We start from the raw sequence: 24,344 nt of genomic DNA on the forward strand, positions 1-24,344 counted from the left end.
ATTGGCACTTGATTGTAGACTTGCTTTTAGCTGGCAAAGTGCCCTACTTGGGAATCCGCAAACTGTATTGCCACGGATGCATGTCATGTTCAGATTGTCCTCATAGGGCGATCAAGATACAGACTCACTTGAACTTGGATCTATATCATGATCAATTGGTATTCTTTCCAATAACATATTGTACACTTGAGGGAGGCTTGACTGAGGTTTATTTGATTGATCTACTGTATGTACCGACTCTGCCCATTTTGTGGAAATACTTGTATGACTTCAAAGCCAAACAAGAGCACATAATGCAAGTACCACACAAAAGGCACTGTTTCGTAAAAGGACGAAGATGGATGACGCACTGGAGCGCCCAGGCGGGGAGCTTCCGGGACCTGGAGCTGGAGCAGGCGGCAACACTGCAGTACACTCAATGTTACACAAATCTGGGCTCACCATTCTGTATAGTCCATTCACAGCGAGAACATAAATGTCTCCTCTGCTATCCTCACCATAAGATATGATTCCGTCTAAAGAAGCACCAGGATTGCAAGGCACTGGCGTTTTTGACGAGCAATTGTAGGGCAAGTTGCTAACAGAGTATTTGCCACTCAGAGGTGGGTTTTCATATGCGGACCACATTACCCCATTTAGATCGCCATAAAGGTACCTGTCACATAATGTATAAATTCATTAGAGACCTTTCCTGTTTAATGCTAGACACCACTGGAATCCTTCTAGAAAATGAGATTTTCTAACAAAAGGAAGCTTAGGAGATGAAGTATCGTCCTTACTTTCCATAAGCACAAGCATCTTGTCTGGAATACGAAACGTAGCCACCACAGATAGAAATTCCAGCACTGTGGTTGTATTCGATAATAGGCATTACTGCATTAATGCTGTTTTTAGCTGTAACGCCCCCCGGCGACTGGCTTGGTTGAAAGGTCATCGTCCCTTCGTAAATCCGCCACCCATAGTTTCCACCCTTCGATATCAAGTCGACTTCTTCAACCAAGTTCTGCAGGAAGTGACAGCTCGTGAGAGGCAATTCACTTTGACTGCAGGTCTGAAAAGCACTTTGCTTACTCTGATTTTAAGGCTTTTTGAATTGGACTCGGGCATTCTGCACAAATAGAAGACCTGAAGAAGCTCAGAGAAAGGAAGTAAGGAGAGAGTGATGACCTGGCCAACATCAGCGCAATAAAAGTATGACGGACGATTCCTGTCAAAGCTGCAGCGCCAAGGATTTCGCAATCCGTAGGCCCAAATCTCTCCTCGCGAGTTGTTCCTTCCAACAAATGGGTTGTCCTTCGGGACGGTGTAGTTCCCATACAAACCCGTTGTACTACCTGTGCAAGCAACACATTGATCGCCCAGTTATTATTTACAACTAAGCATCCAAAATAACAAAAGTGTCGATTATCCAAACTCACACAAGGTTTTAGGATTCACTCAAGCTTACTGGGAGGAGTGTCAATATCTAAGCGCATCATCTTCCCCAGCGGAATGTTTATATTCTGGCCATTGTTCCATGGATCATCGTATGAACCTCCATCTCCTAGTGGGTAGTACAAATACTTGTCTGTAGGACCAAACCAGAGACCTCCAGCATGGTGATTCTCGTATGGAAGACCAAATGCAAATATCCTCTTCACTTCCTCTGGATTCGCTTGCAGTGCCTGCATCGGACAATTCTTCTTATTGACATGGCATCACAATACATCCAATTTCGAACTAACACAAATGACGGTAAAAATTAGTGGCTGGAAGTTCGCCTAGAAATGGATCTATTCAGTATCAATCATTGACTAAATAAATTCACTTAAAAAAATTAGAAGGAAGGAGAAGGAGAAGGAGAAGTGGTGTGTGTGTGTGTGGTGTATGCAGAGGATTTTGCAGTATGAAAAAAAAAGTACCGTAGCTGGTGTTGTCCCTGAAGCATTGACTGTGTATTCAGCCACAATGGCTGAATATTGACATGCGTTGGCCCCTAATGCAGAGATATTGCAACGATTCACGCTGCTACAGCCACATGGAGCAAGGCAATCTGGCCATTTCCTGCTGTCGCAGTCGTAGGAGATGAAGAACCTACCGTTATTTAGGTAGTCTGGATGGAAGGCTATGCCCATGAACCCGAGCTCGCCGTTACTAGTGGTTCGATGCGAAATATTCAGGAAGGGCGCCGAGTAGTCGATGATGAAAGGTCCTCCGGAGCCTGGTTGTGATACGTTTGCCATGTACATCAGCCCACTCTGGGTGTTCACAAACACGCGATCTGATCCATCAGGGTGTGGAATAAGATTTAGGTAGTATCCTTTGCCGGTTGGTTCGGTGGCATTGTCCAGTCTTTCAAGGCAAATCCCAGCTGGGGGAGTATAAGATACAGGCTCTGCAACCTTCATGGGTGTGCCAGCAAAGCAAACATTTTCAGCCGCAAGAGGAGCAGCTGAACTTATACAAAAAGATGTATCATTGTTTTTATAGAATGATGCCAATGAAGCTGATGCCTTAGAAGTGCTGTTCCCACGCTCCTGAAGGCCTGGCTCAAAAGGCGAATTTGGTATAGTTACATTTTCACAGGCAGTCCAAACTTGATTGCAGTAGTTGTTGGCGCCGCTGGTGCATAAGAATGGGACTGGTCTCGGCTTAGAAAGCGCTGAAGTAACATCATATAAATCTGCCGAGTATTGGTCACATTTCTGTAAGCAAACAGTAACATCATGTATCTTGGTGATAAGAACTCTAACATGTCCACAGGAACAAAATCAAAAGATCCTGAAGATCATGTGCGAGTAATGCATCTGATCCTCGTAAATAAAGCAACACCATAAACCACTGATGACTATGAAATCCAGGCACTAAAAATCCGACCCAAGTCAAAGTAGTGAAATGCAGGACTTACTGAGCACAAAATCGCCTTCATTACAGCTGCACATTTTGCATTTGAGATGTTCATAGCGTCGAAGGTGGTTTTGATTTGGGTATCATCACGAGAGTTGCAGCATCCATTTGCTGCATACTCCGGCGCTGTGCAGAACGTCAGGTTTGCTCGACCAGGCGGTTCTGCAACGTAAAGACCATGCATCAACTGACTGGTTCACAAATTAACATGCATGCCGTAGAAAATTTGCAGAAAACTATTGATTACTGGAACTGAGATTTGCTCCAAAAGTTATTACCAACATCAACTCGTCTCTTTACCCTAAAACATAGTTGTACATTGAAATTGACAAAGAATCAAGCACTACAGCCCCTGTCGGAGATACTGCGAAGTGCAGACCTGTGAACATTTCGACTGATATTAACCAGCTAAGTGGCAAATTAAACCGAATGAGTATGAATATTACGCACAAGATTTGAAAGAGCGGTTGCATACCGAGATTTTTTGCACAAAGTGGGTAAGCTGTTGCTGTGATGACAAGGCATGGCACTAATAGCAGGACTACCGCATTAACTCGACAGCCCGGTCCTGTGCACATCTTGACAATCCTCTAGAGTGAGGCAACTGCAACAGCACATTACAATAGTTCAGTTAGTGCCCATATCACACACATACATGAACTAACATAGCCTCGAAACGCTCCCCAATCAGAACAAAGACATTTGAAGGCCAGGCGTTTTAAAATTATGTCAGTTCCAATCCTGAAACTTGATCCAAATTGTTCACAACGGTCCGACTATTGTTTATTCTCAAGTGAATCTAAATAACTTCTACTGCCTGCTTTCCAGACTCAATTGGGTCAAGCCACACGGAGGATAAGAAGTCAAACTGCACGCTTTGCGGAAGTTAAATCCAGGTGTAGAGCAACGTGCCAATTTCAAACCCTACGGTATATTCTTTGGAGGAATTTGGGGCTCATTCATAAGTGTAATGTCAAACCCCCCTGGAATCCGAGACAGCAACTAAATAATTTGAGACAAAAAAAAAGATCAGCTAACAACATTCACGGGGAAGCTTGCACATAAGGCTGAGAGCCGCTAATATTATGATTTATTAAATTTTAAAATAAAGGAGAAAAGTATGCAACCCTAAGCTGGAAGATGAACACATTTTTAATTTAATACACACAACCTACAATTCTTAGGGCAATGTCGAGATTCTATCGGACTCCCGCCACTTTTCAAACGAATCCCACTCTGAACGATGTTCTTGGGGTGATCCTAGCGGGACCTGGACCCTAAGAATCTTAGAGCGCATTGATGTGACTATGATTACGCCGGAACTGGTTGTTATATAAATGGTGTGACAACTGCCTGCAAATTTTTCAAAATAACTCGTTCATCAAAAATGTCGCACTTCGAGGGGTACGGTGCAGCTTTCTGATGCCTCTCGACAGCACAGCTTTCCGAAAAGAAAGTGCGTAGGCTTACGGTCACGAAAAAAAGGTGAACGCACAAGAGCAACTCAACACAGAACAGATGGAATCCAATCTGTGAAAACCAATGAACTCCATAAGAGCTTGCACATAGAGACAAAGGCCATTCGTTTCTGCAGGCGATGTCCTGAAAGACACACTGCTTTCTTAAAACTCACCACAAAGCATCCCCGAAATTCAGTGGAACCTCTGACCTTGCATAGTCTTTGCAACAATTGAAAACTTCTCCCGTGCAACAGGCAGACTTCAGAGTACGAAGGTCAGGAATAGGAAGCGCGAGAAAGAAAGAAAAATTCTCAGAATGGTCCAACTTCGATGAAACGCACCCTCGTCTCAGCGAAAACATGAGATTACACGGCCAAGCTCAACACTCTACCATGTCATCTCCACTACCTCTCCGACGCCCTCCCTACAGCTGCATCCCAAGTACGTCCACACGCATTCCACTCCAACTACGCATCCTCCAAAAACTCACGGCCCAAGCCTGAGCGCCGTTTCTTCAAAAATAAAATAAAATAAAATAAAATACCCGGCACGAAATCAGAAAAATCCATACCTCAATCAGCGAACGACGACTCAAACCATGGCGCGCCAACCACCCTCGCACAGCTCCAGAAGACAATGCCAAGACAACTCAGGCCCAGTGCGAGAACTTAGCTGGCAGAGGAGGCAGGATGGGCAAGAAGGTCATGGCTAGCAGAGAAACCGCTGAGGAAACGAGGTCCACACGCCGAAATTGAGGAGTGTCAGACAATGGGCAATGCCGAGAGGATTTCCTATTCTTGACCAGTCCGAGAATAGAGTTATTGTCGTCAACTCATTCCCTGACACCACCAGCTTCCGCAACACCGACCTGGCGTGATTGCCTAGAGCGGACACGGCGAGCAACGAGCACGCATGTGCTTGCCTTCACTCAGAGCATCATCCTCGTCGCCGCCGCTCCTCCCAATGCCCCGCCATTCATTCCGCGATTTGTCTCCTCCTCCACTTCCACTAGGCCTTCGTCATCGTCGTCGAGGTTCTCCCCTTCCCGTTTCGCAATCTCATTATTCCCTGCCTTAGTTGCCTTTTGTCCTTTGAGCTGCAACCCGCGTTGCAAGTAGAGCCAAAAGGCTAAAAAAACACATACTTATTAACATTTTTATTGCCAATTCATAATTAAAGAATTAAACTGATATTTAAAGTAAAACACAAAGTATATATATTTATTTGTTTATTTATTTATTTAGTTAGTTAGTTAGTTAAATAAAAAATATAGTAAGATCCGTGATCCGAAATCAAGGACGTATTAAATCCAAAATTTATTAAATAATGGATTATATGTATATGGATTTTTATATACTGAGAAATTCAAGAAGTTAAATCAAATATTCTAATAGATAGCATGGTTATAAACTTCTACATCTTGCTTTAACATTGTGTTATAAGAATTATAATTCACCCACACATAGAGTAGTAATTGTTGGATACTGCTTTGACTTTGACTTATTATTTAAGGAATAAGTTGGTTTACCAAGAATTTAATAACATCAGAAGAAAATGATATATTAAACTTCTATTATTAAAAAAAAGTATATTGTATGAATATTTTTTTAATTTGTAAATATCTGTGTGGCTTTTTATCAGAGAGTAATTAGATCCCACCTGTTAAAAACCAAGTGATTATGAAATGTATTTTTACAAGTGGATTTAATCATAGGTAATTGGCAATTATTTTATTGCCATCATTTCCATTACATAATTCTTTTCACAGTCTGTAGATAAATTAATCTTGGTATGTATAGATAATATCAGTGGAATCTCACAAGCCTTAATTAAGTCATTGGTTGGGTATCTCTACATTTACTTGCTACTGTGGTATCCCTTCTAATGTATTAAATATCCTAAATGTGTGTATTCAAGCCATAAAACAAAAATTCTGTCAATTTTCAAAATATATGACTTATGAAAGATTACTAAGAATATAACTATATATATATATATATATATATATATATATCTCGCAATTTAAAAATCAAATAGAAGCTTCAGGTAAGTTTTGAATAAATTATTTTGTAAATTTGACCAATGTTTGTCATGAAGAATTGATGAATTTTTATTTATCTTTTTATTTTATTTTTTCAACTAAATGAATCATGGAAAAATTCTTATATTTTTATATGTTTACATCTAACATCATATACATACATACATACATTCTTGCATACATACATTTCACAAACACAAATGAGTAATGATAAAATCCACAGTAATTTTTGCATCCAGAATAACTCAACAATAATTCACTTGATTACCGATTCTTAAAGAAGGCTTAAAAACAATCTCATACACTATGTTACAAGGACATATGCGTGAAAATATAAATATATATATATATATATATATGTATTCACTGAAGCACTGGCAGCCCCCCCTTGAAAATGGGGCCGAGTAGGTCAACGTCCACAGATCAACTCCCCTCACATAGATTAGAAAGGTCAACGGACTTCGGTGACCTGGCACCAATCATCAAATCTCCCTCTATCCACGTAAGCGCCGCCTATGCTGACGTGGGATCCGGCGCAGCGCTCGGCCAGGTTCTCGCTTCGGTCAAAACAATATATATATATATATATATATATATATATGTCTACTTTGGTGGTGAACAGTCAAAGCCTATCATTCATTGTTACACACACGTACACACATACATGGCTGAAGGCAAGTGTAAGAATTTTAAAGTTGTGATCTTTCATCTTGCTATATAAGTACTAGTGGTTAAACCAGTGGCTTTGCCAATATCAAGTATGTTTTAGCAGCCAATCAAGTAATAAAAATTAAAATTAAAATTAAAAAAGCACACATAATATACCAATCAGTGCAATTAAAAAAACAGCAAAAAACGGCACCACAGCAGCCATGTGTGGGTCAAGTTCATTAGCGCTGCTGCTGCTAGCTTGGCCCATCCCAGTAACCAGGTAACTTGGTAGTGACTAAGTTAAACATGGTCTTTTGAGAAAGAACATTATTCAAGCTATGTGAGAAAAAAACGCATTCTACCCCCAATCTTTTCTCACAATTTTCCAGTTGATTATCCCCAGCACAAACTCAATCAAAAAATACTTTTCAACTTCAGCCAATCACAAGCTGCATATATTGCAATTTTGTTGCCTTCCCTATTGACCATAAAAAAGGTGCCCTAATTTTGTGTAATATATATTTTGTTGGGCACTCCGCTCAGGAAGCCCAATGGTGATGACCCACAACCACCATCTATTCACCTGCCTGTGAGCTGCTTCTGATCATGCAAATTTGTCCTTCCTACATCAGTGAGTGAGTTGACCTAATCCATGACTGAAGGTTTACTTTGTCCGAGACCTCCATTAGAAACTCCACTGTGAAGCAATTGAGTGGCACCGTGGGACCCAAGTGCGTTTCAAAAAAAAAAAAAAAATTTAAATTTAAAAAATAAAATAAAAACCCACATTATAAATTCAATTTGTAAAGGTGTTGTAAAGGGATTGTCCACCATCACCAATAGTAATCTCCCATTCAGAAAGAAAAAAAAGGACTTGCCAAAGCAACTTTTAAGGCTGACACCATAAATAGATGACCATCCAATCCTTATCCAGTCGCTGGTGTGTGTAATATTCAAAGTTGTCAGTGTACTTCAGATTGTGTTTCTATTTTTACAGCCCTTCGCTTTACTCAATGAATCTCAAATAAAGAGTCTGTGATTGCGTCGGATACGGGAACCTTGGGTATTGTCATGCCCAACGTAGCACTCTGCTCATAAAGTGCAAATAATGTTTTTTTTTTTTAAAAATAAATAAAATAAAATTTGGTTATTATTTCCATGCTATATTCTACACCTTATTTGAAGCTTTTCAAAAAAATTCAGAACTGCCTCTGTTGAATCGGCCAGGGAGCTATGCCTCAGCTAAAGAGTGCTTCGGTGTCTCACTTCATATCTTCAGCTCCGAATTCTGGCAATACTGCAACAAAAAGATGGATTGAAGATACAGAATCAGTGTGAAGAAAGGTTTCAAAACAAGAAATTAACAAGAAGCCAAAAAATCAAGACAAAACATATTACACAACGTTGGAACGCTTACTTTGATGATTGAAATGAGCATTTAGAAGTGAACTTAAGCGTTGAAAAACTACCTTGAGATGTCTGCTGAACAGAGCAAGTCCAACATGTGTACTGCAGGCAGAAAGACCCTTAAAAGAATGTAGTAAGTCCATTATAACTTTCTCCAACCTTTAGTAATTCATCTTGAACGAGTTTATTCCACCTTAACTTATTGGCTGTTGATCAAAAACCATGTCATTAAAAAATCCATAATGTCACAATCACATAATATGATCACGTACCTCTGCTCTCCGGAAGGGAGATGTACGTTAATATTGAGTTTGGTTACATTAGGTTAATATATGTTTGCGATCGTGCGTGCGTGTGCGCGCGCGCCCACACACACATACACACACTTACTCTGAACATCTCACATAACCCTTTAATAACTCACAACAGAGCAAGTTGTGAAAACATGTGATGTTAACAATTGCGTGACATCCTAGAACCAGTTTGTATACAAACCACGATTGATAGTGCACAACTCAATTCATGCCGCAGCCTCCTCGCTTGAATTAGTATACACCAGGGCACAAAAAGCATGCACTTGTGGTAAGCTCGCCAATATGCGTATAAAGCGATTTTCATCAGGATGCTCCAAAAGAGTAGACCCAGCTCCTGCTACAGGAGGAAGGAGTTTCGCTAGAGGGATACCACTATCCGAAGATCCTCTGTAAATTGTATAAAGCTCTTCCATGACTCCATCCAACATAACTTCCAGACAGACAGCTTGCACTTCGTGAAACTCGTTGCTGTTTAGCAAATTCAACAGTCACATTGTCAAACAACAAAAATTGTATAATACATGCGCCGTTGTCTCAAATAGTGCTGATATAGATTGATTACAAGGGGCTCAATTCCAACTACCAATTGCTGATCAAGCATGCCTGTGAGTGATTACCTTGCTAGAACTGCCCTGGTTTCATTCATGAGCTGATCAAGTACCTCATTGTCGCTAGTCGCCACATCAGCAAATTGATTTGATGCATCTGCAGCTGAAGAGGCACCTGCCAAGTCTTCTGGCAAAACATTATCTGGCGGGAGAACATATTGAACCCATGCTGGTCTCTTGCTATCCAAGGTTGCTAGAATTCTCACGAAGACATTCTTAAGATCGTATAATGTGAAAGACTCCTTCAATTGTTTGCTGAAAAATACCACAAGAAATAACAGTCAATCCAATTGAAGCATTCACAGTCGATGGTTCCATCCATCGCAGGGTACTAAACTAACAACTGACTAAGAATACCTTAGTGATTTGAGAGCTTATTCCTTGTTACGTCTGTGAAGCTTTCAAACGACGGACAATTTGAAAAAATAGTGGGGTTTCCACATAGAGCTACTTCAAAAATTAGCATAGTTACGCTAAGCCGAGAAAAGTATACCCTCTTAGTTCAATTTCTGCAGCCTTGTAAATGTCTCCAACGAGAGCAGCTAGACCCTTGTGATGCAAATATCCAGCGAAAGCAATAAACTTGTGTTGGACGCTCATGGACAACGGCGCATGCAAATCCTGCAAAGGCGCCTAACGTGAAACATCAGTATGAAGCCTCTCTTTGATGACACTGGATTCTGTTTCTGTTGAAAATGCTTATGATAGAAAGAAGCTACTAAAAATCTAAAATGAGGGAATGAACATCAATCATTCTATAGAGATATCTGAGAGCTGCAAAAAATAAGTCTCCTGCCACGCGTAATATAGCACATGCATGAGCAATATCCAAAATTCTGCACCTCAGGGTTCATAAAATCCCTAGCGGTGTCAAAATATACACGTCTCCCCAAGATGTTAAGTTGAATTCGAATGAAAAGGTCCAGCAAACTGAGTGCTGACATTGCACACACTGTGCGAGTGAAACCTACATAAACGCGTTTGAGAAAGGAAAAGGTACACGTCAATAGAATGCAGAACAGTAGAATATCTAAAGTATGTCATATTCAAGTAAAATACTAAACGACCTTATGAACTAAAAAAACTTAATATATTGCTGGAAGAGAGTAAAAAAACCGATGAGGCAAATCGGAGAGCAAAGCATCATATTCAATGCATTATGTTCACAATTTTGAATACCCACCAAAGCATACACAATCGTTGATAGACTCACAGCAGTTACAACTCAATGGTAAAAGAATTGACTGGAAATAGTTGCAACTCACTTAGAGTCTTCAGTTCTTGCCATAGCTGCATCTTATCCCTCTGACTCAATGCTTGAGGGTCATCTTTGCCTAGAATCAGCTTCTCAGTCAATCCTGAAAGGTCAACCTTAGAGAATAGGCTAGCTTTTAACTGCGGTAATACTGACGGTAATGTTGTAGTGTCTGATATCCTCTGAATGCTTTCAAAGTGGCTCTGCAACCTGAAACCATTTCCGAGCTTAATGATTTTGCAAAGAGTAAAAACAGTCATAGTTGTATTAAGCAGCCATTCTTCAACGCTGCGAACGCTGGAGAATTGAAAAATTATTAACAAAAGAATCGTTTCGATCTAATCGTTAATTGCCAACATGTGTCAATTTTTCCAAGTAAACGTATGCAGATGACGCTTAGAGTTGTAGTGAGCATACTGAGCTTCAGCACGTTCTTCAGCTTCCCTATGCAACAATGCAGCTCGTGCAGCATCTCTTTCTTTTCGTGCTTGTGAAGTCAATCCTAGGTAATGGAGACCGTAATAAACTGCCGATCCTCCTCCCACCAGCCCAGCTGCAACCAGCAGCGATCGCTGGTGTTTCTTGACCCATGCCCTAAGGACGCCATGCACAAATGTAGAGCAAGTCAGACCAAACTAGAGGATTGCAAAATGTTACAGTGATTTCTCGTTACAGGAAAGTGCATGGGTATTCGATCAGTAAAGGCACGAATACGCCGATAGCGTTTTGGAAGAACTCTATTTGCAGCCAAGATGATTCCTTTTGCGAAAGAGTGGAGGTTACAACCTGATAGAGTTTATAAACGCTCATGCGATCTAAGTGTTTATGTCAATCTCGAGTTTTCGTAGAGTTCGGACAAGTACTTAAGTGCATTGCAGAGAAAGAAAAAGAAAAAGAAAAAGAAAAAAAAAGAAAAAAATCCTCGTGTACATAGGCATTTAGAGATAACACGTGCCATTAGTAAAATCTACAACCCCTACAGGAATTTGAGCTCATGTACAAGGAACAATAATTTCATAAAAATTCCTGAAGCACCTGAAATTTGAAGGAAGCTGATCATAAAAAAGTGCGCGCAGAGCTGCCATATTGGATAGCCGCAAGCAACGACAAACAAGCCGACAGATTCAACACACAGCAGCCACAAACTCCAGACTCTACCAAAGAATTAAGCCCTAAATTCGTGGAGTACGTCGAAACTTGAGTAGCAAAGACCCCGCAAGATTTTTTGACCAGCAAGTAACTCAGCCAAAATTTCCGGAGAAGCATTCTTAGGAAAGAACCGCTCTGAGCCACAACTCAGAGCCCACCTCCCAAACGTCCGCTAAATCCCTATTCGATTACGTGTCGCAGGAGCTCAGTGCGACCGGGAAAAAAATCCAACCACAATCACAACATGATCACTGACTCTGACTAAGGTACACCAAAGCCAACCTCACGCAAAGTCACCCTCAAGGCAACAACTGGATCCACCTACACTTCTGCATTCAACTAAACCACAAAATTCCAAAATTTCCGAAATTCATTGATGTATATGTATATATATATATATATATATATATATTATCTGTCTGTTATCACTACTCATTCAAATTCCAAAACAACAGAAGCATCAATCACACTTACTTGAAATCGTAGTAGCACGTTATATGCAGTGGCGTTGTCATGGTGTTGACGACTCAGAAACTAAAACTGATTACCCTGAAACCACATAGAGTAAGTACAGATCAAGCATATCAAATAGAGAAAATCGGATCGTTAGCAAGCAGAAATGACAACTATAAGTTTCATCGCCATCACCGCAGAGTAGAGAAACCCTCGATGGGAGAGGGATGCTTTTGACAAACCTCGGAAAACCCAGTTCCAGTAAAGCCCCCGACCAGGGATCTGGCTCGCCCGGTCCCACTGATCCTGCTAAATTTGGCAATAACTCCACATTGGGGAGGGAATTGAAGGCAAGAGATGAACGATTGCAATATGTTATTTATAGCGAGTACGGTGCACATGCTAAGAAATTCGGTACAGAGCGTACTGCGGGGATTTCCCTGCACACTCAGCTGGTGAATGTACCCGCACACTTACTTTTGGTCGGATTTCGACCAAAGCGCCTTCGCTAGATCAACCCTAAACCTCTCACGGGCGAGGAATCTGCGCAAGACTAATTAAGATCTGCCACTGCACTACCAACTCCACTCCAACTCCCACTTCGGTTCATCCACACAATCAATTGCTGAGTGCTCCTGCGATTCCCTATCGAGCGGCAATTCGGTGTACAGGAAACATTCTAAAAGGCCCACGGCTGATCATTGCCTGGATGCACTCGAAAGGGAGGGGAAAAAAAACAAGAGAAAATAACGACAAAACAAAAAGGATAAGAAATTCTTTGGCTGTGGAAACAAAACAATTACACGTGTTTTCAAAGTACTAAAAGAAGAAAAAAGCAGAGCAAATCTGGAGCGCCAAATTGCTGATTCAGCTCCTGCAAAAGTATTGAAACCTTGAACCTGCTGAATTGAGCACTCTACTGTCATCTATTCGACCAGGCTCGCAACCTGCACGGCACTTGGAAGCAGCATCGAAACACTCCTCCTCTTCTCGATTGGGCGGCGCCACAATTTCCCCGGCAACCTCATTTCTGCTCCATCGAAGCAAGGCGCAATCCTTCCAAGGAAGCGGGCGACTGCGCGGGCGCCGGTGCCCACTTTTCGAACACGCGGTAGTGGGTCTATTCCACAAACTGTCAAATGACACGTCATTAAACATTTTATTTATTTAATTATTTTAATTCACCACTTTTTGAATGGCATGGCGCACAAAAGAAGGATTTTTATTTAACTTTTTTTTATTTTTTCTTGTAAACAAGTAATTTTGTAGTGCAATTAGAAAGCGGTTGTGGCAAAGTTTAATAGATTTTCTTGGGAATCCCACACTAGTATTTTTCGTGAATAACTGTTTCATTGTACTTTGTTGCATACAAAATCTCAGAGTGTACAAAATTAAATTGACTTTACAGTTATAAATAAAAATTAAAAACTATAATATCCGTGGAACAAACATATTTGTAAAATTTTAATTTTTTGTTTATTTTAAAGTGTATACATATATATATATATATATATATATATATAGAAAATCACTTTTTTATGTTTTCATGATAGATTCTATTATATATATATGTATTTTTAATTTTATGTTAGATTACGTTAAATATTTTGAATATATATGTATATATATATATATATTTATTTATTTATCAATGTGAAAATTTTATAATATATTATATTAAACATTTTGCCTATACAGACATAGCTAGTTATTATTAAAAATGATATATTTCAAAAAATATTTTTTTTGTATTATTATTTTCAAATCTATTCTCCAAATTAATTTTTTTGGTAGAAATTAATAACTTAAGATTATCTTTGTCAATATTTAAAAAAAGAAATAGAATGTTTAAATGTGACATATGAAAGTTATTACTTTAATGTAGTGTAAAATAAAATTAAAGTACTTAAGAATATATATATATATATATATATATATATATATAAGAATTACAGTGTTTTGAAATTGAAATCAACACTTTTAATTAAGTGAAAAAAACTTCTTAAATCACTTCAAAATGTTAAAACTTAAAGTCTATACTTATTGTAAACATTATAGTAGTTTAAAATAAATAATATATGTTTTTAACAAGACATAAAACTAGTTTGTATAAATAAGATCTAAGGATTCTATTTAATGTTGGAAAGTTTTATCTTATAATCGCTGTGATCTTTTAAACCATGATTTTGTAAAATAATGTAGAAAACATTTATGTAAAGAATAACACCAATTAAATAAATTGATGAATTAATCTCAAAAAAATTACATGCAAATTGCATTATTTACACAAAGATACACATGACCTTATAAGCACATACTTTATTTGTTATAGCCTACCACAACCGTGTATAAATCAAGTGCCTAAGTTTGAAACAACAAGTTATTTCAATTAGATTCAAATTCCCTACAAACAACACTTAATACTTCCATCTTAATGTTTTATTTTATTTTATTGTTGATAAGTCTTTTAATCATTACAATTAAATAAAATAGTTTTATATTCTAATTAACCTTTAGACCTTATTTTATCTACTTTTCTACCTACTATCATTGATCTAATACCACTAAATCAACTTTACTACTGACTAGACAAAGGGAGAAGTGGCAGCTTCTTCTTCCCCTCACACGCCAGTTTTGGTTTAGAATCCGCGTCATGAACGCACACATTCTAGGACTGAATCCGTCGTCTTCTACATCGCGGAAAACACCCCTGACGCGACTTGCCAGAGCTTGAGATTTTTCTGGAAGTTTTGATAAATTGTTGGAAATGAGAAGCTTGCGAGATGTCCACAGATTGCACGAGCCGTCGAGTCTCTGCATTTTGGCACACGGACCTCCTCCTCCTCCTTCGATCGCAGTGATTGCGCAGACTAAGAAGTTGAATTACCGAGGGAACGCCATGAGTTGCAATACTATACAGATCTTGCTGAAATCAGGCATGCAAACATTTAAAGTTCGAATTGATCGTGACCAGCACAGAGATTCCAGGTCTATAGTAATGTCATGGAAGCAGCTCGTGAGAATTTGTGGATTATTGTTTTGTTTTTTTTATTTCGCTTAGTTAGGATGGAACCGTTCGATGAGGGTTGGCTAATCTTATGTGACGTTCCTTGTTTACTGGTTGCGAGCTTTTAAGACGTTTTAGGTTTTTGCACCATTGGATGGAATACGCGCATGATCGTTTGAAGGGAACGAGAGTGTGAACAAACGTGGAAGTAATCGATGGGAATAGACGCTTGTCATGTTGGACTTGTGCGATGAGGAGACACCTTGAGCGATCATCCACGTTCACTGCGTAGCACCCATGAAGTATTTAGTTCTTCTGTGAGTTTTTGAAGTGTTTATACTCTGGCGGGAATTCGATCGTGACCTTACGGACATCTCTGGTTCTTCTTCAGCACAAGGAAGCTTTCCGGCCATTCTCCAATACGGTTTTACAGTCTGTCTTCCCGTCGTGTCTGTGGTGTTTCAAATGGGAAGAAAATGAAACGGAGATTTCTCATTCCCTGAAGAGTTGCTCTTGAAGCTTTCAATTGGAGATCTCGATTCAACGGTACATGGACTTTGGGATAAATTTCGGGCTTTTTAGGGGGAAATTCTCAAGTTAAGCGAGTTGTGGCAATCAGAGGTTGTGATTTTAGCCACGATGCTGACACCTTTGAATGTGAGAGAGATGTCCTCTGCAGTCTCGTAGGTCAGATGACAGAGAACATAAAGAAAAAGTGTAGATAATGCTGTTTTAGATGTGAAACTGCGACCCTCAGTTGATGGATTTGCCTCCACTTTTTGAGTTGGTGAGGAGGTAGATCGTCAGATGGGTTTTTGGATCCTTCTGAAGCCTTCTAGATCCATGATCATGCCAAGTCTTTTGGGACGTTCAGACGCGGTGAAAAGTAGTTACTAAGCGATGCGGAGTCCAATCGTCAGATGTAGCACAACTCTCGCACTACTGCAGCTGCTCTCTTGCAATCTTCTCGTATGATCAATACTAGTCTGCTTCAAGAACGTGACATGCCCGAATCGAATCTATCCAAGAATGGCACCTATCAAAAGCAACAATTGTGAGTGTTGGAGATGATCTGATGCTTCTGATAAGACTATTATGATATATTTCCGAAAGAATAATATTCGATGGAAGAGCAGAAAGTTTGTAAGTTTATTATACTAATACTATCCTTATCTTCTGGTTACGAGCCATTTGAAATACACGTCATGATGTGAGCAGTACGTAGAATCTTTTGTTGAAAGGATTCAAACTTGTGAGACTCAGTTTCTTCATTTGAGCAGAACTAATAATGTGCAGTTGTCAACACGCAGAAATAAAATGTACTGCTTCCTTCTTTAGCTCTTTCTAGAGAAAAGGCATAATCTTGAACAGAGAATTTTGATCTTCGTTTCGAATTCTTGTGATTCAGGCGACCTCTGTGCAGGGGAGCATTTGGGTTCCTGTACACTTGCCAGCGCATTGACAACGTTGTCTACAAATTTGAGAGACAGCTTGCAGGGGACAAGTAGATGGAATGTATCTGACACGACTGCAGGTCTGTTCAAGGTCTTCCATCTTCACGCTTTTAATGGTGCCATTGACACCATCACCCATGGTATTGAAGTTAATGATAGGTAATTCGACCGTCATTCACCTTCTTTGTGGAGTCTACCTCGTTGGACGTCTAGGTGTTTAGCTGCTTGGTTTTCTCTTGGCTAAATTATACAAAATTCATGGAGGATTTTGGATGTCGTTTCTTGGTAGAGAAACCAACAGGTTTGTATGCGGTATAATTTTAAATGCAGCAATGAATTAGCAGAGATGCTGGAATGGATGCGATGGTCTCATGCTGCATATGAAAATGATAAAGAAGCAATTGCAACCAAATTGGACGTAATATCACTGTTGACATGATCTTGCTAGCATTATGTCTAAAATGAATTTCTATGATACTGTTTTGTTGTTATGCATTGATCATACATTGTCCTTCCAAACTTGCTGCCGCAAGCTTGACCGTTGACTTACTCTTTGATTCAAGTAACTGTGATTTTGGATAATCGGGTGAATGTTTGCTGTAACAGTGACTCTGTTGCTGCATCGGCTTACTTATCACAATATTTTATAATTTCGCAGTGTAGAATCTTAAAATAATTGTGTGGATGGGTTGTAACTTTCCAGCTAAATGTTAAGGATCTCGTGAAGATGACAGCAAACGCTGGCATTAACAAACCTGCATTTTTTATCGGGATTCACCATAACCGGAGGTGCGTTGTCATCTCAATCCGCGGGACATATCAGAAACAAGATATGTTCACAGACGTCAATCCTAATATCGAAAATTTTCTTGAAGGGTGAGTCAATTCTACTCAGTAATACATATCATTGCTCGTGTTTCAAATTTCATTGACTAAGATTTTAAAATGTTGCTTACGTTTTGTGCTTTGTGCCCCTTGGGGTGTAAGTTTCAGTCAAGGTATTTCTTTACTCACTGGTGTTTCCCAGGAGGTTATGTGAACACGAGTGTGTCCCTGATCCAGATCTGCACACTCAGGCATGCTCAGAGCAGCAAGATGGCTTTTCGAGAATGAGGGCCATATACTGCAAAGTCTTCTTACAGAGCATCTGGTTTGGATCTCTCGCATGTTGTATGTTTTTTGTGTTAACTCCTCCGCAAACTCGTATGTGAACTTATAACACTTAAAATATTTTATATATATCATTCTTTTTTAAAATGTGATGAATCAGTTTGCAGAAGTTTGCGAGTGATGCTACTGAGTTCTCACAGATTCCCTGAACATTTTTCTGCACATGATGCAGGGTTACAAATTGGTTGTAACAGGGCACTCCTTGGGAGCCGCAACAGGTGGTCTTTTGGCGATGATAATTCACGCTACAGATGGATGGTTCATACCGAAAGAGAAGTCTGGAGTGAATACCTCCAAAATTCTCTGTTGGGGTTATGGATGTGCCCCTTGTGTAGACCGCAAATTGGCAGAGTCATCCAATTTTATCCACAATATTGTCCTCCAGGTTTTGTTTTCTTATTCCTTGGAACTAGTATTAACGACTCATGAACACCTGAACTATGGTTAAGACGAGCCTACCAATTAAGATCTAACGCGTTCCAGCTAGTAACAATCTGTGCTTATTTGGACTTGCTCATCTTTCCTTATTTTATTAAATACCCGGTGAGAGCTGATGAGTCTTGATTAGATTTCAGAAGGAATTAAGAAGTTTTTAGTGCGGAGTAACCACTCTACACCTGCTTCACAGTCGTTCTTCTTTACATCATGGAATTCTGAAACAGGATGATATTGTACCGCGTATCACCCCGGCGGCAGTTGAGGCTCTGCGTAATGAAATTCTAGCAACAAGCTGGTCTGTCTTTTCATATCCAGTATAATCCCCAGTCAGATATTGCTGACGTACGATCCTAGTATTTGATATTTCCGCTGTGTTCAGTTACTACTTTCACCCATCACTATTGAGTTTGTGCAGTTTGATTTACTTATAGAATTGTTGTCAAACTCTACTAGGAGTGAAGTTGTTCAGGACGAAACAACGAAGAAACTGTTGGACGCATTAGGACATGTCCACAGCAACTTTGGCACCTTATTTGCTACAGGTGGCAGCCTAATATCCACCGTCGGCGCACAAGCAGGAGCAGCTTTATTTCAGAAATTTGGCAACCTCCACACTGCTTCTGCGTCTAGTTCAACAAGTAGTATCTTGGTGGAGAAGTGTAAGTTTATGCTATCTGGAATTCGCAGATACGAATCACATTCCCTCAAGCATGCATTTACTGGTGTACCGACTGACTCGTGTTATCGAAGAACGTGACTTATTTGACTGTTTTGTGATAGTCCAGCGTTGGAGAAGATAGATATATCCACAAGGAATTATGACGCTGAAGCATCTGGCACTGCAATCGTTGCAACAACTGTTCTAAACACCGGGACAGTGAGCCTCGATATCGAAGAACCCCGTATTACGTCGGTTGATGTTCAGCTTAGTACGAACATCCCCAAAATGAAGGAGAATGCTGAAGAATCTGACATTAAAATTGCTGCTCCAGTTGTAATGACTGTGGCGACAAGGACCTCAATGACTATGGAGGAGCTTGAGAGACGCCGTCTTTTTGTTCCTGGCATCCTCTATCACATCAAAAGACTTAAACATAAGCATGGGAAGATGTCGCTTCCTACTTCTCCTACTGGGATGTCGGAGGCAGGTGAAGAAGCTCTGAAAAACCTACAAAGCAAGTATGTGGTTGTCCGTGGCATGGAACCCAAGGAACGGCTTGGTAGGATCATCCTCTCCAAGACCATGATCTCTGATCATACTTGTCCAAGGTATATTAGGGCTATATCTCTTGCATTAAGTTCGTGCTTGAATGTCTAAGACACAATTAGCTCAAGAATACCTCTAGTTACTGGCATATGTGATGCTGACACTCCAAGTCAAATGTTCTCAAATCTGCATCATATACATAGATCTCAAGTCTGAATCTAGCAGGAATTTGAACATCTGAAACGCGAAAAAACATATCTACAGAAATCAAGCTAATCCATTGTGTAGATGTTTCTGGAGGGTTTTCTCGGATCGCAATGCTCCAATAGACTCCAACTATATTCCGTTTTGTGCTTCACATGAAAAAGTGTTGAAATCGGTACTGACCTCGAAATCTGAAGACGACAACGTTCAGTTTCCTGGTTTCATTGAACCGATCGATCAATGTCGTTTACGAAGCAAAAAAAGGAGTGCTCATGTCAGCGTCGACTCTGGACTCTCGATGCTTTTCCTGCTGAAATGCTCCAGTTGTTATAGCTAGTTTGACGTTGCTAGTTATTTTGATTTTCTAGAAATATATTCTGCATGTGTAAGATGGGGTCTTCTGATCATGCTCTGAGTTTGATACCAGCATGTAGGAGAAACCTTCTAAGGCTGAAACGTCCTCGATAGGAACTCCTGTACTGAACTGAAAATGGTTTAACAGGACCATCTCATCGCACATCATGAAATATGTTTATAAAAAAGAAAAAGAGTTACGAGAATGGAGTAGATAATGAGAGGGAGTCGTTGAACAGTGCACATGAGAATGCGACTTGTAAAGAACTTAATTACTATAAAAAAACTATAAGTTTGCATCATGTGTGTGGATAGAAGACACATCCACTCCACATCCTTTTCTATTTAGTAAGGTATCTTAATAAGAGTGGTTTGGCTACTATGGTGCTTACTTTATTACTTTATTGTTCAATTCCTATTGTTTAAAAGAGACAACGTTTTATAAAAGCATTTCATAAAAAATGGGTGATTTTATTTAATTAATTATTTATTTTAATATACAATACATTATCAATATTGAGGTATAATTAAAGTAATAATAAGTTTGTGTTATTTGTGTTGTATAAGATTTTTACCATCTTTAACTTTTAGATTCAATGTAGTGGATTTCAAATATTTATTTTTGCATATTTAGTAGAAAGTGAATGGATTGATATGATTTGGACTATGGTTGCAAAAGATAAATAACAAGATAACCTCTTATGTATATTATTTCTAAATTTGTTTTTAGGTCTTTTGTTATAATGAGAAGTTTTATCCACCATGGTTAAGGTTGCTTTAATGTTAAGAGTACATAGAAATTTTTGACAATACTTTATTTAGAATCTGTATTAATTATAAATTGATAGTATTAAAAATTAGTAATTATAAAAAAATTTAAAAATTTAACGGCCATCATAATTTTTTTAAATCCTTAATTTGATAATTTATGGAATGAGGATTATATTAACATCTTTTAAACTTATTTTTATCTTAAAGAAATAAGTCTACATTAATGATAGTATTTTGATTTAAAATGCTCTTCTCTAATACTTTACATGAAAATATACCAATTTTGTTATTATACACAAATTTTGTCTTGCCAAATCTTGTTACTCCAATATCAAAAGTCACAATATTGAGATGCATCATATATCTCTCACAAGTAGCAATTACATTGATTGAAATTTGATTCAACAATACTTTTGCTTACCTAGTCATAGACACTATATACATTATTCTTTTTTGAGTGATACTTCTTTTTAGATTGTATTTAACATTGGCATGATATATTAACACGAAATGGCTTTGTATTCTTCTACAAAATGTCAAAAAAAATCTTTATAGAAATCAATCACAACCAACATGACTTATTATTCATTCTTGATAATTCTTCCTAAAAAGCACTATGAATATGGCATCTACAATACTTAGCAATTCAAATACCAACAATATATTACAACAATATTATCTTATATATATATATATATATATATATTTTTTTTTTTTATCTTAATCAAAATTTATGTAATGTTTATCTAATCTATAATTATAACTTGTAAAAACTTATTGTACTAACTACATTACTATATTCAACAACCAATACAAAATAATTATAGGTGTAATGTGGGTTGTGATACACAATTCCATATAAAATATTTTATATTTTTCAATATATAGTATAATTGTCAAATTTTCTATTCTATTTATAATAATTAAAGTATTCCACAAGATTGCCTAATATCATGATTAATAGTAAAAAAATATGACATTAAGCATACCTATTAATAATAACAAAAAATAAAGTTTGATACAAATTGGCATTGCTAGTAAAAATAGAATTTTAGCCTCCATCTTTTATGTTCAAAAATAATTGCACCAATTTTTTTATCATAATAGATATTGCAACATAATTTTAAAAACATGGAATTTTTTTATTAATCCATTATTTTATGATTAGCAACTCACACTTTTTATAAATATATTTTTTAATATTATTTCTCTATTTTTGACTAATACAACCATATTCTCTATAAAAATAAATATTCTTATATTAAAAGAAAACATGAGATTGAATTAAAAATCACTCAAAGCAAATATCAAGTTTATTAATTGGCTTCTTCAAGTATAGAATGCACATAGAGGTTGTATACAATGGTGGTACATTTTTATTCTTTATGGTTGCATTATAGTTGATTAATATTTCTATTTTTTGCTTATCAATTTGAAATAAATACAAGCTTTTTGCTTAATAATGTAGTTATACTTCCTAATTACATGGTTATTCATTGACAAATAATATTATTAGTTGATGATGTTTATTCAAGGCTAACAAAAGACAGTGTAGTGAATGATGGCTTTTTAAGAAATAAAATTATTTTATCAAGATAAAAAGATAATGTGGAGGAAATTAGTTAAAAGGCTCTAGCCATCTTTTTAAGAAAAAAACATGAATATCTAAGCATTGGTGAAGTTATTGTTAAAGATGGTGACAACAACAATAATGTTTATCTAATTGCTTAATCCATTTAGAATGGCTAGATCAAGGCTTTGTCTCAAGATGAGATCTCAAGTGATGCTACTAAGAAATATTGCCCCTCACTGAGGACTTTGCAATGGAACTCAATTGGTAATTACATAATTAATGGATTGAGTTCTTGAATTAAGAATTTTTCTAGGCCAATTTGTTGAAACTTAATATTCATTTTGTGGTTACATTAACTTCTTCAAAAAAATAACTTCTGTTTATTTTAAAAAGAAATCAATTTTTAATATGTCTTACATTTGCAATAATAATAAAGAAGTCATAAGGACCATTGGTGAAGTACATTGTCATATTGTAACATGGCCATTAAGTGAAAGACCAAAAGATTATATTATAAAGAAGATTAAATAAAAATATTCTAGCAAATTAATTTAGAAATATACATAATAGACAAAGAGATAGTAAAAATTGATAAATGTTAATACTACCTTTTTGTAAAACAAACCTCTACTTACTTTAACTAGCCATAAATGAGAAAAATATAAGTGCATAAGAAAAATAATTAATATGGACATTCTTAAGGAGTTAAGAGTATTTTTTATTAAAACTTACCTTATGAAACTAAGAATTGATATCCAAAGAGGACCAATTATGAATCTAGGTCGAAATCAAACCTTGAGGCACAAAATTGTGTACTTATAGCAATTATAGGGTTCTTTGGTTGATTAAAGAGCAAAGTTTAAAAGAATTCTTGAGAGAGGTTCTTATGATATTAATTTCAAGTGATTTGAATTTGCATTGACTATGTAAAGACTTTGCAAAGTCAAGGTTGTTTTTGAAATAAGAAATATAAAGAGTTCATATTTTAAAGAATTGTATGAGATTAGTAAATGATCTATAGATAAAATTTTACAAGAGTAATATTGGTGTTGTATTAATTTTGTGTCATACATTTTGAGCTTAATCTAATTTTTTGTTTAAAGGTTGTTAGAATTCAAACATACTAAGGTCTCAAGAATTGGAGTTTAAAGAATAAAAAAGAGTTTCTAAGATATACAACAATCTACTAATTTGATTGAGTTAAATTTTTTCACAATAGTATTCAACTTAATTTTCAATAACTTTATAAAGTTTGAAAGCAATAAAATAATAGAATGTAGAGATATTGGCACTAGGAGATTGGTACCAAGGTTGAAGAATGAGGCTGATCAACATCTAAACAAATTTTTGGATTTATCTTCTATTTGGTAGATTTGATCTTCTTTAGATTTATTGTACTTGTTTTCAACTTAGTAATTCAAAGGTGCATATATTTTGAGTTGAAATCAATGTTTAGATTATTAGTTATTGATGACTCAATCTACTATAATATTGATTAAGAGTTTGTTTAAAGTTTAAGGTTTGATTAGGATTTTATTTAGATTTGGTTTAAGATTTAGGATTTGATTAGGATTCAATTAGGATTTATTTTAGAATTTAAGACTTGCTTAGGATTTAGTTAGGATTCAATTAAGATTTATTTTAGAGTTTAAGACTTGCTTAGGATTTAGTTAATATTTATTTAGAATTTTTATTTCTAATATTTCTTTTATTTCTTTGATATTTTTTAAGATTTTTATTTTATTATTTCTTTAAGTTTTTTTTATTATATATATATTTTTTAAATTTAATTTATGATTTCTTTATGTTTCTTTTGTAATTTCTTGAAGACTTTTTTTGGGTTTGATTAAAGTTTTATTAGCATTATTAAGTTTTATTTGGATTTTTTTTAGGATTCTATTAGAGTTGTTAGTACATTTTTGTTGCAATTTCTATTTTACCT

At 37.2% G+C, this 24,344-nt stretch overlaps 3 protein-coding genes across 14 annotated transcripts; 1 reads left to right on the forward strand and 2 right to left on the reverse strand.

Moving 5' to 3' along the window:
• Window positions 1-141: 141 nt before the first annotated feature.
• Window positions 142-5,393, reverse strand: LOC112285924 (HIPL1 protein). 3 transcript variants are annotated; one of them, XM_024527311.3, is made up of 8 exons: window positions 4,918-5,393; window positions 3,362-3,490; window positions 2,888-3,048; window positions 1,902-2,684; window positions 1,448-1,664; window positions 1,168-1,334; window positions 780-1,003; window positions 142-655 (listed from the first exon to the last, which is right to left on the reverse strand). In XM_024527311.3, the coding sequence occupies exons 2-8, from the start codon at window positions 3,462-3,464 to the stop codon at window positions 271-273; spliced, it is 2,040 nt and encodes a 679-aa protein (XP_024383079.1). In that variant the 5' UTR covers window positions 3,465-3,490; window positions 4,918-5,393; the 3' UTR covers window positions 142-270. The 3 variants fall into 3 exon arrangements, with proteins under 3 accessions (XP_024383079.1, XP_024383083.1, XP_024383080.1); XM_024527315.3 differs by having other exon boundaries at window positions 1,902-2,662; window positions 4,918-4,975; XM_024527312.3 differs by lacking the exon at window positions 4,918-5,393 and adding an exon at window positions 4,520-4,765.
• Window positions 5,394-7,979: 2,586 nt separating this feature from the next.
• On the reverse strand, window positions 7,980-13,244 carry LOC112286103 (peroxisome biogenesis protein 3-2). 7 transcript variants are annotated; one of them, XM_024527687.3, is made up of 9 exons: window positions 12,467-13,244; window positions 12,246-12,320; window positions 11,040-11,216; window positions 10,633-10,832; window positions 10,210-10,334; window positions 9,861-9,988; window positions 9,377-9,622; window positions 8,508-9,227; window positions 7,980-8,335 (listed from the first exon to the last, which is right to left on the reverse strand). In XM_024527687.3, exons 2-8 carry the CDS (start codon window positions 12,284-12,286, stop codon window positions 8,966-8,968), a joined length of 1,179 nt encoding a protein of 392 aa, XP_024383455.1. In that variant the 5' UTR covers window positions 12,287-12,320; window positions 12,467-13,244; the 3' UTR covers window positions 7,980-8,335; window positions 8,508-8,965. The 7 variants fall into 7 exon arrangements, with proteins under 7 accessions (XP_024383455.1, XP_090108677.1, XP_090108675.1 ...); XM_090252551.1 differs by having other exon boundaries at window positions 9,421-9,622; window positions 12,246-12,311; window positions 12,467-13,233; XM_090252549.1 differs by having other exon boundaries at window positions 9,421-9,622; window positions 12,467-12,971.
• A 1,638-nt stretch (window positions 13,245-14,882) lies between these two features.
• On the forward strand, window positions 14,883-20,358 carry LOC112285481 (uncharacterized). Of its 4 annotated transcripts, none has more exons than XM_024526348.3 (9): window positions 14,883-16,285; window positions 16,640-16,844; window positions 17,016-17,103; window positions 17,389-17,561; window positions 17,748-17,835; window positions 18,028-18,240; window positions 18,518-18,588; window positions 18,747-18,952; window positions 19,074-20,358. In XM_024526348.3, the coding sequence occupies exons 1-9, from the start codon at window positions 16,261-16,263 to the stop codon at window positions 19,091-19,093; spliced, it is 1,089 nt and encodes a 362-aa protein (XP_024382116.1). In that variant the 5' UTR covers window positions 14,883-16,260; the 3' UTR covers window positions 19,094-20,358. The 4 variants fall into 4 exon arrangements, with proteins under 4 accessions (XP_024382116.1, XP_024382112.1, XP_024382113.1 ...); XM_024526344.3 differs by having other exon boundaries at window positions 14,890-16,285; window positions 19,079-20,358; XM_024526345.3 differs by having other exon boundaries at window positions 14,891-16,374; window positions 19,079-20,358.
• Window positions 20,359-24,344: the final 3,986 nt, after the last annotated feature.

Source organism: Physcomitrium patens, chromosome 8 (genome assembly GCF_059467195.1).
Source record: "Physcomitrium patens ecotype Gransden chromosome 8, ASM5946719v1, whole genome shotgun sequence".
Taxonomy (NCBI): Eukaryota; Viridiplantae; Streptophyta; class Bryopsida; order Funariales; family Funariaceae; genus Physcomitrium; species Physcomitrium patens.

What these genes read in the sequence shown, in the direction of transcription:
- LOC112285924 (XM_024527311.3), bottom strand. Translation starts at nt 3,464, where the DNA reads ATGTGCACAGGACCGGGCTGTCGAGTTAATGCGGTAGTCCTGCTATTA. An exon ending in TGAAGGCGATTTTGTGCTCA is followed by an intron (nt 2,685 to 2,887) that starts GTAAGTCCTGCA and finishes GTTTGCTTACAG; the next exon opens with AAATGTGACCAATACTCGGC. An exon ending in ATTGCGCTGATGTTGGCCAG is followed by an intron (nt 1,004 to 1,167) that starts GTCATCACTCTC and finishes CACTTCCTGCAG; the next exon opens with AACTTGGTTGAAGAAGTCGA.
- LOC112286103 (XM_024527687.3), bottom strand. Translation starts at nt 12,286, where the DNA reads ATGACAACGCCACTGCATATAACGTGCTACTACGATTTCAA. An exon ending in GAAGAACGTGCTGAAGCTCA is followed by an intron (nt 10,833 to 11,039) that starts GTATGCTCACTA and finishes AAATGGTTTCAG; the next exon opens with GTTGCAGAGCCACTTTGAAA. An exon ending in GCAAGAACTGAAGACTCTAA is followed by an intron (nt 10,335 to 10,632) that starts GTGAGTTGCAAC and finishes GCGTTTATGTAG; the next exon opens with GTTTCACTCGCACAGTGTGT.
- LOC112285481 (XM_024526344.3), top strand. Translation starts at nt 16,261, where the DNA reads ATGGCACCTATCAAAAGCAACAATT. An exon ending in CAATTGCAACCAAATTGGAC is followed by an intron (nt 17,104 to 17,388) that starts GTAATATCACTG and finishes GTAACTTTCCAG; the next exon opens with CTAAATGTTAAGGATCTCGT. An exon ending in TAGTATCTTGGTGGAGAAGT is followed by an intron (nt 18,953 to 19,078) that starts GTAAGTTTATGC and finishes GTGATAGTCCAG; the next exon opens with CGTTGGAGAAGATAGATATA.